Below are 10,774 nucleotides of genomic sequence, written 5' to 3'. Positions count from 1 at the left end.
TGCTTACAGTGCATACCAAACCATTATTCACATATCCCATGGAAACGTATTCTATACAGAAAACGACACAATTAATTTATGTATTGTATTATTGGTTAATTAGTTCATATAATTCCAAATTATATACTTGTTAACGAAAAAAAAAATTATAGTATAAATATCGAATAATGATTCAAGTGCTGCGCAGTTGACATGTCGTTTTAAATAGACGCGCCGCGTCTCTGTTTTTTTATACCACTCTGCCTCTTGAATTGGGATTTTTTTATCAATGATCTCTGGCAACGAATAATCATGGCTGACAAGGCAGCAAAGACCGTGGCGACGAATTCATCTAAAAAATCAAATGAACAGATTGTTCAAGAATTCAATCAGCTTCGTCAGGAGCAGAGAGCGTTAGCTAGTAAAATGAACGAACTAGAGACAGAAGCAAATGAACATAGGTATTTATCGAATCTGTTAAAATATGAACTTTTGGTAGGCCTACTAGAGCTAGCGGCGGCTAGTAGAGACTCGACTTAGTAGATGCCCACCCGACCAGGCCAGTCGAGAGGTGTAACTGCTACTTAGGTCTAGGCCTACGCTAGCTTGTTCAGTGTTGCGATTAATTACCCACACATGGTGCAGTGAGACAGATGTTATTTAAAGTAAAATAATAAAATAATATGCACTCACTTGAGATTAATTCTTTGTACCATACCTCCTCAGGCTCTGCATTAATTAATATTTTAGTTTAAATATGTTTATTTTATTTTTTCAGTTTAGTAATTAAAACTCTTGGAGGTGTCGATGGAGAAAGAAAATGTTTCCGGTTAGTTGGAGGAGTACTAGTTGAAAGGACTGTTAAAGACGTACTGCCTGCACTCAAACACAATAAAGATGGGGTGAGTATAGGCCCTGGCTGGGCCTAGCTAGGCTAGATAGATTTCCTTATGTGCAGAAAATAAACAAAACATAAGAATTTGTACTACTATATGTACCATTAGGGTTCTGTTTAAAGTAATAATAGTATAAATATGTGCACTATATAATTAATTTTCCTTTTTTAACTGTTTTTTTTCAATTTCAGTTAACAAAACTGCTTGAAACATTAAAACAGCAGTTAGAATTGAAAGGGAAAGACTTGCAAGCATATCGGGAAAAACACAACATACGGATTCGTGGCGAAGAGACGGACGACAAGGAAAAGGAACCAGCGGCTAAATCTGGTGGATCTCAGAGTATTCTAGTTGCAAAGGGATCGTGATGATCTGATATCGAAGAACATACAAGTTGATACAATTTACAATATCTTATGAAGTAGCTATCTTGCAGACAGTTAATATTCTCACTGTTATAAAATACTGTCTTTAACGTTCCGCATTATATTACTGTCAAATTGCTAATGCTATTCCACAGATGTTAAACTGACTGTAATACTATGGCACTAGAAATTGACCAAATAACGTGATTTAGTCAATTAAATATTAATTTATTTCATCAGCTAAGTACAGTTCTTTTCTGAGTAACTGTTACTTCATTGATCTAGATGAAACTTAACCAGTAGAAATTTTGGTGGGTAAAAATGTAAATGAGAAAAAAGTTCTGTACTGAAATTGACCTGTCTACCATGAGTGTATGCCAGGTACAAATTATTCCCCTAATTAAAAGTGTTCATTTTATATAACTTATATTGTTCATTGTACTGTATCATCAATGCATTATTGAAGTGATTTTTATAAAGTGTATTTAGGATTTTTTTTAAAGTTTGATATTTTGATTTAAAACGTGAAACCTGCCACAAGACCTTGCAAAGTATTGAAGTAGCAGGCTTAATTTATGGATAAATATACCAAATGTCATCAGCAACTTAATGTGTATGGTGTTTTTTTTTTGTGTTATTATTTCTCAATCTCTCAAGCATGCTATAATTGGCGATTTTTTGCTGTTGGATGTGGTTGAAATAAAATTAAAATAACAAAACTAGTTGTTATTTGAGCATTAAAAAAAGCGCAACTATACATTGGCTATGAATCAAAATTGATGAAAGATTCTTGTTTACTTGATTTTAGACACGTAAGCTGCTTATACTTCATCAATATTTAAGGTCATATTGCAGAAAAATTGAACAATAATGGATGATTACTGTGAGCTTTTACAAGAGCAGATTTTGATGGCTAAAGGTTCACCAGCCAAGCCGCCAGCTCCGTGACATACATACCAAACACATTTATATAGTAGTTTTAGTCTTGTACATAACATTTAATTTGTTTTACTGGATTGTGTCCACGTACAGAATATGCAAACACTCACAATTCAAAAACGGTAAAAAAAAAACTTGGGAAGAAAACTATCAGATGTACAATTATACGCTGCGAGACAACTATTTTAAATATAGTTGCCTCTCATTATACATGTCTCAATAATATATAACATTTGTATTTGTCACATTGTAACCATTAAAATCCCAGTTTGAATTCATTAACAGAATTATCAAATATTATACTGTAGTAAGAAATTTCTTAGAATATGAATTTATGATACAAACTGCTATTGTTTAACCTTTACAAACAGATTATTTGTTTAAAACCCTAAAATAACATGATTGTAATTTGAAAGTGAGGAAGGGGGAAAGAGGTCAGAACAGGTCAAGAAATGATTTGATAGATACAAGATGAATGTGCTTATTGCACTGCCACACATACTGATATTATCTTCATGGTTTTAACGAATGAATAGTATTTCTGTGATCTATACTTAACCCTAAAAAGATAATATCAGTAGGTACAAAGTACAATTGGCTCATTTCAGATTCTAATTTGTACTAACACTCAAGAACTTAGTGGGTGTAAATCTACAAGTGGTGAAACAATATAAAAACAGCGGCTAGAGCTAAACAGTAATACTAAATATTGTATTTACACATTTTAGTTTTTATTGAATTCTATTCATGTTTTCATATTACATCATCCTATACACAAGCATGGTACATCCACTAATGTGCCCGAGCACTATTGGCAATAAACCACCCATCACAGACAGAATGTTGAGAATTAGTTATTTGAATGATTCAGCATATACAGTAGAACCCATCCGTCGGGAAAACCCCTAGAAAATCTCGCTCAACGAGGAAAAAATATGTTTTAACACCATGGCCAATTTCTGATTCAGTCGCTCACATTTTGGGGGCAAGACATATATTTTGTGTTCTTGCATGCCTGTCCATATTTAGAAGAGTTGTAACCCTTTATTATTCCTATATAAACCCACTTCTTACTTTACGGAAGATTGAAATCAAACTCAAAAACTGTTATATGATAAGTGCATCCTCTAAATAACACATTTAGGATGCTTTGTTTTATGGAACTGAATTTAAAAGTGCAAATGTACAGATATATAAAGAATTGCTTAAAGGTTACGCACAAAAAAATCAAGTGAGCTTTCGTTTTGGGACAACAATTTAACGGCCGTAACATGGACGCATCAATTGTTTCACCTGTCACAATCGTTAAATCACCATTGTCTTGCGTTCCGAAACGAGAGCTCGCTATTGGCTAATTAGATTACCTCACACCAAGACAAACCGACAGCAACACACAATGTGTACATACGGAATTACCGACAAAACATTCAAAAAATCTTTGTACATCTGCGGAAAATGTTCTGTTTGTTATGGTCAACGCATCCTAGGTATGCACGCGACAAGCTTATTTAAGCTTTATTTAATAATAATAGTGTCTATACAGATATTTCTAAAAAAAAACGATTTACATTTCATAGTTTAAAGACGGTTAAATTAATTTCTTTCAATACAAAAAGAAATTTATTTTGAGCTCATCAATACATACTATACAACCATGTCAAATTTTTTATAGTGAGAACCCAAATTGACCAATCATATTAGAGGTTGTAAACGCTATAGTCTATTGTAGTAGAGGTCATGACCCTCCAATCTCTGTATCTTAAAACTATGTTCATTGGTTGTCTTAAGAATAATCAGATTTTACTGAAGCTGAAATCCATCTAGGTTGATTAGCTAGTATTATATATAATAATTTATATATAATTATTTTTGTATGGATAATAACACATGATCACACAGAACACAGATCTTATGTTACTTCTGTAAGTTTATTTATTTATTATTCCATCGGCCGCTGAAAAGAGAAAGAGACACAAGAAATTATTTTCATTTTTACGTTCAGCAATTCATTTCACCATTGTTACGCCCGGACACTATTCCTATTTTAAAATTTCACTACTACAATTCAGAATTTTTTTAAATGCAAATTTTTATTCCATAACTTATAACCAATTAAAGATTAAGAATTTGTTTATAAATGTACACTTACATGCGAGAGCTTCTTTTGCGTAAAACTTCACATCGATGTCCGTGTCCGTTTCCATTTCTACCAGACAAGGTTTGATATCAGCTTTCACAATGCTATCAAAAGAAAAAAGGAACAGGTTTGATTTGAGCTTGCACAATGCTATCAAAAGGAAAAGGTTTGATTTGAGCTTGCACAATGCTACCAAAAGAAAAAGCAATAGTTGAATTCATTCTTTCACTTCATTTTGACCTACTTTGCATGGGAGTAATGTTTGCAATTATTTTGCCGACATTAAATTATACAGACTTACCTAGCATCTTTTAGGGGACCCCTTTTGGGGATTTAGAGGGCTACATATAATAAATCAAATATGATTGAAATACGATAGGAATGAATGATAACTTACTTTGGTTCTATTAAAGGTAATACGATTGAAATTGTTTTTGCGACATTAAATCGTACATTGGCAACATTATCCTTGGCTAGACTGACAATGACGGGCATGAGTGACCTTGTCGTGATTTCTGGACCGCACACGCCTGCCAACACGTTGATGCAGAATAAGCACGTCATACGATGCAGGTAATTGGAGTCACGTGACATTGCCAGAATCTTCGGAATGACTTGAGTATTAGCCCAATCTTTACCAAACTTCTCAACTAACTTTTTTAAGTTATTAGTAGCTGCTTCACGGATGGCAAAAACTGCAAAAAAAAACAACATATTACTTATTTACAAAAACACAAAATTGTACTTTACAAATTATTTGATGTAAATGGGGAATAACCTGAGACTTGTAGTCTACTGGGCTGAATTGTGCACAGGTGTGGACGACACATACCACCACTTTCTACTCCCCTATAAAAGTCCCTTCTTGTTGAGTGCTGCAACCAAACGGCGCCCGTTTGTCTGTCCACAACGATATTTTACTTTGCAAGAAAGGATCATGAGTTGATATGAAAACAATACGACATATTTCTAAATGACTATCAGAATAACAACAATTTAACTCAGTATTTTAAAAAAGAACGGTAAAACGTGTTCTCACCATGATCTATAAGCCACGTCATACACAGACCATTCAGTTTTTCATCAAAGAAGTCAACGCCTAGTTGCCCGGCTAGCAGGGGCATGTACTCTATTATAGCCAGCCTTACTCTCCACTTGCTGTCTTCCGCCAGTTCAACTATTGCCGGTAGTAAAGACTGTGATAACTGCTGTATGCCAATTACTGTGTTTACACAGTCAAGATTACTGATGATGTTGAGTCGTACCTCAGGACATTCATCCTTCAATTGTGTTAGAAATAGTGGCAACATGTGCTCTATTGTTCTGTTAAATAAAAACATAAATTTGTTGTGATTTTTATTTGCTAATTATTTTATTTGCAATTGCTGCAATATAAATTAGGGAAAATGGATTATCGATTAGGAGGAAACATAGTTCTGTACCTCTATTTTTGCTGTATAATTTATGAAAGTTTAGCAGTAAGTTTTTTGTAGCATTTTTTTTCACTGGCGAAAATTTACAATTTTATTGTATTCATTTTATACTGTAGTATTTTAGTATAGCATTTTATTGTATTTAATATTGTATATAAGGAATTCTGTAATTAACCTTTGGATGTGATTTCAAACAAAATAAATGTGCATACTCTAATATTAATAGTAAATTCATGACATATTACTTGCTGTTAAGTTAATGAGATATTACTTACTTGTCCTTGCCTAATATTGGTGACAGTCCCATGATGACTGAGGCCAATGCACTTTTGACGTGTTGGTTGGCATCTATCACAAGATCCTACAACAAAACAAGTTTATAATATTCAAAAACTTTAATTTTAACAAAATCGATATAGAATTGGCGTTGTGGCGAACAATACGCAAGTACTAAGAAATGGTTTGATAAACAAAGCCTCAGTTTTTCACTTAAGCACTTATATCTTGACTTAAGTAAAGAGAATGATAAATTACTCTTATTTACCTTGACACATGGTAATATATTAACCATAATAAGTTGTTCTCTACTGTCCTCAGGTTTTAGATTCTCACAGAATACTTTTACTTTATGTGAAGCAGCTGCACGAACCTCTGCTTCACAATCTTTGAGAAGACTTTGGAAAGCTGGAACTAAGTCTCGGCTGGTCAGCTCTGGACCTACTGCTTCTTGCAGCTACGAAAACAATTGACAAATTTAAAAACCATCAATATATTTATCAGAAATAAGGGGAGATTACTGTTGCTGTAAGATAAGTAAAACAAAACCTTTAATAATTAAGAAGAAAGCATTTCTTGACTTACATCTGTGAACTTGTCGGCAACCATATATCGCACCCTCCATGATTTGTCCTCTGCACAATTTCTAAGTGTTGGCATTATCAATGCTTCTGTATCCTCATCTGACAGTAAAGTAGCAATGGCTACACATGCCTCTACTGCTAACAACCTCACTGAATCCTACATAATAAAGAACATGTAGAAAACATTGAGGATCAGAACATTGGTTAGCAGAATTTATAGAAGACTGCTAACAACCTCAATGAATCCTACATAATAAAGAACATGTAGAAAACATTGAGGTTAACAGAAATGACGTAAGGAGGATGTGTAACAAGGCTTAAATTTATTTTCGTGTAAAGTGATATCAATGGGTGAAGATCAACAGAATTTAATAAACAGATTTATAATATTATTGTTATACAGTGGTACAGGTGAGTAGAGTTGGACCTACATTATAGTGAAAAAATAATTGTAAGATTTTATATTTTTTTTTTAAAAGTCAAATGTAATTCACATTGCCAAGCATAGTCTGTGTTCACACAGGGGTGCACAAACCATACAAAATACAGGTGTTGATGCCTCAGTGTGAAAGGGGTGTTAAATTGGCCTCTACTACTACAAGTTATAAAGTTAGCATAACCGTACCTGTTCATCACCAACTAAGTTGATAAACATTGGTATAAAGTCGCCTTTAACGTGTTCAATCTCTGTAACCTTAACCAGCTCGCCTAGTTTACCAGCCGCTGCTCGTCTTACCATCGGCGTGTCATCGCTACACAGGTTACGGAAATGACTGCAAATAAAAAACGATGAAGCAATTGGAAATTGAACACAATTTTTAATTTATTTTAAAAATGATTGTAATCTTATGAATCACATTGTTGTTTTTATTTACATTATAGGGTTTCAAATACAATAAATAAACACATAGCCTAGACAATGAATGAGGTATGTATACAGTATCATTAGAACATTGGGAAGTTTTAGATAAAGTCTACACTATCAAACTAGTATGACAAAAAAGTGTGATGTGCCCAAATATGGTAGTGATATGCTTAAATATGGTAGTGATATGACATCATCATGTTTATATATGGGCATATTACATTTTGTTGTCACATAAAGTTTGATAGTGTGGACAGAGCTTAAGAAAAGAGTGTTAAATTACTTTCTAAGATCTTGTCTGACAGCAGCAGAAGACTTAGGGTAACTGACGCTGAACAATCCACAAGCTGACGTTCGTGAAGTGAACCAATCACCAGCAGCTAGACGCTTTACCATGGCAACAAACAGATTCTCCATGTCCTCCTTTGAATGTTCTTCCGACAGTTTGCGCAAGGATTCTACAGCCTTGTCTCTCACTACTGTTTCCTCAACAGTTGCAAGGCTTTCCAAGGGTGGCTAAATGAATAAAACACAAGTGTACATCAAATGTTAAGAGCAGCCCACTGGTAATACTACATTTTTTTCAATTGCATTTAGCCTCATCTAAAGAAACTGTTTTTTTATCCAATGTCTGTTTTTGATATTATCTGTTTATTTTTCAATAAAACTATTTCAGACTTTGATGTTATTTTTAAATAAGGATATAAATTGTAAAACTATTTTACAGAAAATGTTTGGGTGGGTAATATGAATATATAAATAGCTGTTCATCAACTATTAGGATTAATAAAATGACAAGTGACTTACCAAGAGACAAGCCACAAACTCAGGTCCACCAACAAGCTGGGTGAATGTACCAAGCTGCTCTGCCAATGCCAATAACACCTCATCCTCATCATATATGGTATCTGAAGAGAAATATTTACTTTTTTAGCAACAATATAATTTCTATAAAAATAACTATTTGAAAACAAACCAAGACAAAGCAATTATTAAAGATAATATTTTCCCCCTGATTTTTTTTCTTTCAATAAACACATCGCATTTCTTATACTACACTGTATAGCCAACTGAATTACGTTAGGCCATTTTCCAACAGCTAAATTCCATTTTAAATCAGCACAACAATTTTTAATTGATGCATGATATACACAGTACATACATGTCAACAATGTGACCACTCACAGTGACAGTCAATTGAAACAATTGAATATTATGTTCTTAGTTTGACAAATGGTTATATAAGTGACAGTTAGTGGGAAACCTATATTAATTAGAGCATTATAGTAGAACTGAGGAATATGGGGAGAACTACATTATCAACAAAGTAATTAATAATTCAAGTAGGGTGATGCAATACAATGGTAAATATAACTATTGGTATTCGTGCCATTAACAGGTAAAGTGTAGATAACAAATGATGAGTCATAAAGGCAAATTTCAAAGTACACAACAGTAACAACTGACAAATTAATTCAATACAGACCAATTTAAAAAACATGTATACAAAAGTAATAAGTTTTCTATTATTTTAAAAAGTCATTGTAATACTGCACAGAGAATGATATATATTATATTGCAATGTTGTTTTAGACATTGATTATCGTAGGCCTAATTGAATATTTAAATAAGGTTATATAACTTCTGTCAAAAAAACAAATGATTGATTGAATTTACCGGTTAGAAAAGGGATGAGTTCACTCCTGGTTCGCTCTACTCCAAGAGCAAGTGCAATGGTAGACAACTTCTTTATACTGTTCAGACGAAGCTAAAAATCAAATAAACGTCATTTCATTAAAATTAGTTAATAATAATATACTGGATAGGCATACACACACCACTCACTATTCCTATAGCTAGCTATGCCTTCTCACTATAGGCTACTACATACAGAGTTCATCAGAACTGTATGTAGGCTAATAAAGTAATACCGCCACACGGGGCCTAGGCAAGCTAAAATTGGATGCGTAAAAAGTACGCAGTACACCGCTGGACTTGCGGGGATTATGCCTAGTTATCTGGCTGCAGCAGCAGCACAATCTCTTCGTCCGGAGAAATACCGGGCCTGGGTTTTTCATGTTTACCTGTATTCTGGGCTACTGTATGTGTGTTTAAAAGCCAAATTGATCGACAAACAAAATCTGTCAGCGCATATTTTAGAGAAGCAATTAGTATAAGAGTTCATAAGAAATAAAACTAAAAATGTACAACTTGACATTTTACTGAAGCTCAAGTTTCATTCGAACCTCCCGTTTGATGTGTCGTCGACGACGGACCGTCTTCCTGCATACTGAAACCTTTGAATTTATCGGTGCCAGACTTAGAATATCAAATATATTTTACTATACACATACACTTAAAAACATATGTAACAAAACAAATATTACCTGAACGTCTTCATTTCGAAGTTCATCAATTAAAACAGCAATTGGGTAGAGCGAATCTTCGGCACTTTCACTTGTCGCCATTTTGAATGGTAGAGCTAGCTGTCGGGTTTCATGCAGTGCTTTTAAAGTTAATTGTTGAGGGCGCTATTTATATATTTTTTTCAGAATTTTTAGTCAAAGATCTTAACTTTCCCCTGAATAATGTTTGTTGCAATTTTAATGTCACATAAAAATAATAGTTATTCACTTTTACCAAAAATGTTATCGGAAAAAAAGGTTTTCTTGAAAACACTGTAATTTAAAGCTTAAAATAATCAAAATTGACTGGAAGTCAATGGGTTTTTGGTTGAATTTTTAATTGTCCCCCTAAACAATTTTTTCTTAATATCTAATTTTAATGTCATATAATAGTTATTCACTTTGGCCAATGGATCGAAAAAAATTATTTACCTGAAAAAATGTAATTTAAAGAAAAAAAATACTCTTTGTCTGTCAGACAATGGTTTTTGGTTAAAATTAAACGTTTCTTTTGTTCTTTTATAAGTGAAATATTATTTTAATTTTGTTTTTTTTTGTGAATAACTTTATTAAAACTGTATTAAAGTCTGATTTTATTAATCTTCATTTTTTATGTTTTTGTGGGACAATAAATCTTGAACGATTTATTTTGTTATTTAAGTGACAAACTTCTTTTTTATTTTATTTTATTTTTTTGTTTGTTTCTACGGAAGTTATCAACTTTACTAAAACTGCAAAATGACCTATTCAAAGTCGTCGCCCCATAACGGGATGGTTACTACGTCACACGTTTACGCATCAGTGATTTTAATGTTAAAAAGAGTTTAATGTGTACAAACGTACAAACGCAACTGTTGAAAGCCTCACAATGCAACGATACTAATTATGTACACTG

General features: G+C 33.2%; 2 protein-coding genes across 2 annotated transcripts; one reads left to right on the top strand and one right to left on the bottom strand.

Annotated features, from left to right (window-relative positions):
- Window positions 1–263: 263 nt before the first annotated feature.
- On the top strand, window positions 264–1,845 carry LOC144850579 (prefoldin subunit 2-like). The gene is made up of 3 exons (XM_078707881.1): window positions 264–440; window positions 758–881; window positions 1,067–1,845. The coding sequence occupies exons 1-3, from the start codon at window positions 292–294 to the stop codon at window positions 1,241–1,243; spliced, it is 450 nt and encodes a 149-aa protein (XP_078564007.1). The 5' UTR covers window positions 264–291; the 3' UTR covers window positions 1,244–1,845.
- Window positions 1,846–2,217: 372 nt separating this feature from the next.
- Window positions 2,218–9,986, bottom strand: LOC144850575 (serine/threonine-protein phosphatase 2A 65 kDa regulatory subunit A beta isoform-like). Its single transcript, XM_078707876.1, has 12 exons — window positions 9,862–9,986; window positions 9,152–9,242; window positions 8,282–8,382; window positions 7,758–7,990; window positions 7,235–7,382; window positions 6,611–6,766; window positions 6,294–6,482; window positions 6,025–6,110; window positions 5,356–5,639; window positions 4,714–5,011; window positions 4,329–4,420; window positions 2,218–4,133 (listed from the first exon to the last, which is right to left on the bottom strand). The coding sequence occupies exons 1-12, from the start codon at window positions 9,940–9,942 to the stop codon at window positions 4,108–4,110; spliced, it is 1,785 nt and encodes a 594-aa protein (XP_078564002.1). The 5' UTR covers window positions 9,943–9,986; the 3' UTR covers window positions 2,218–4,107.
- Window positions 9,987–10,774: the final 788 nt, after the last annotated feature.

The sequence above is a fragment of the Antedon bifida genome, chromosome 8 (genome assembly GCF_963402885.1).
Source record: "Antedon bifida chromosome 8, ecAntBifi1.1, whole genome shotgun sequence".
Classification (NCBI taxonomy): Eukaryota; Metazoa; Echinodermata; class Crinoidea; order Comatulida; family Antedonidae; genus Antedon; species Antedon bifida.
Note: the sequence above shows the minus strand (reverse complement) of the source record. Positions and strands in the feature narration are given on the sequence as shown.

What these genes read in the sequence shown, in the direction of transcription:
- LOC144850579 (XM_078707881.1), top strand. Translation starts at nt 292, where the DNA reads ATGGCTGACAAGGCAGCAAAGACCGTGGCGACGAATTCATCTAAAAAA. An exon ending in ACAGAAGCAAATGAACATAG is followed by an intron (nt 441 to 757) that starts GTATTTATCGAA and finishes TTATTTTTTCAG; the next exon opens with TTTAGTAATTAAAACTCTTG. An exon ending in TCAAACACAATAAAGATGGG is followed by an intron (nt 882 to 1,066) that starts GTGAGTATAGGC and finishes TTTCAATTTCAG; the next exon opens with TTAACAAAACTGCTTGAAAC.
- LOC144850575 (XM_078707876.1), bottom strand. Translation starts at nt 9,942, where the DNA reads ATGGCGACAAGTGAAAGTGCCGAAGATTCGCTCTACCCAATTGCTGTT. An exon ending in ATATATTACCATGTGTCAAG is followed by an intron (nt 6,111 to 6,293) that starts GTAAATAAGAGT and finishes GTTTTGTTGTAG; the next exon opens with GATCTTGTGATAGATGCCAA. An exon ending in TTACCTTTAATAGAACCAAA is followed by an intron (nt 4,421 to 4,713) that starts GTAAGTTATCAT and finishes TTCTTTTGATAG; the next exon opens with CATTGTGAAAGCTGATATCA.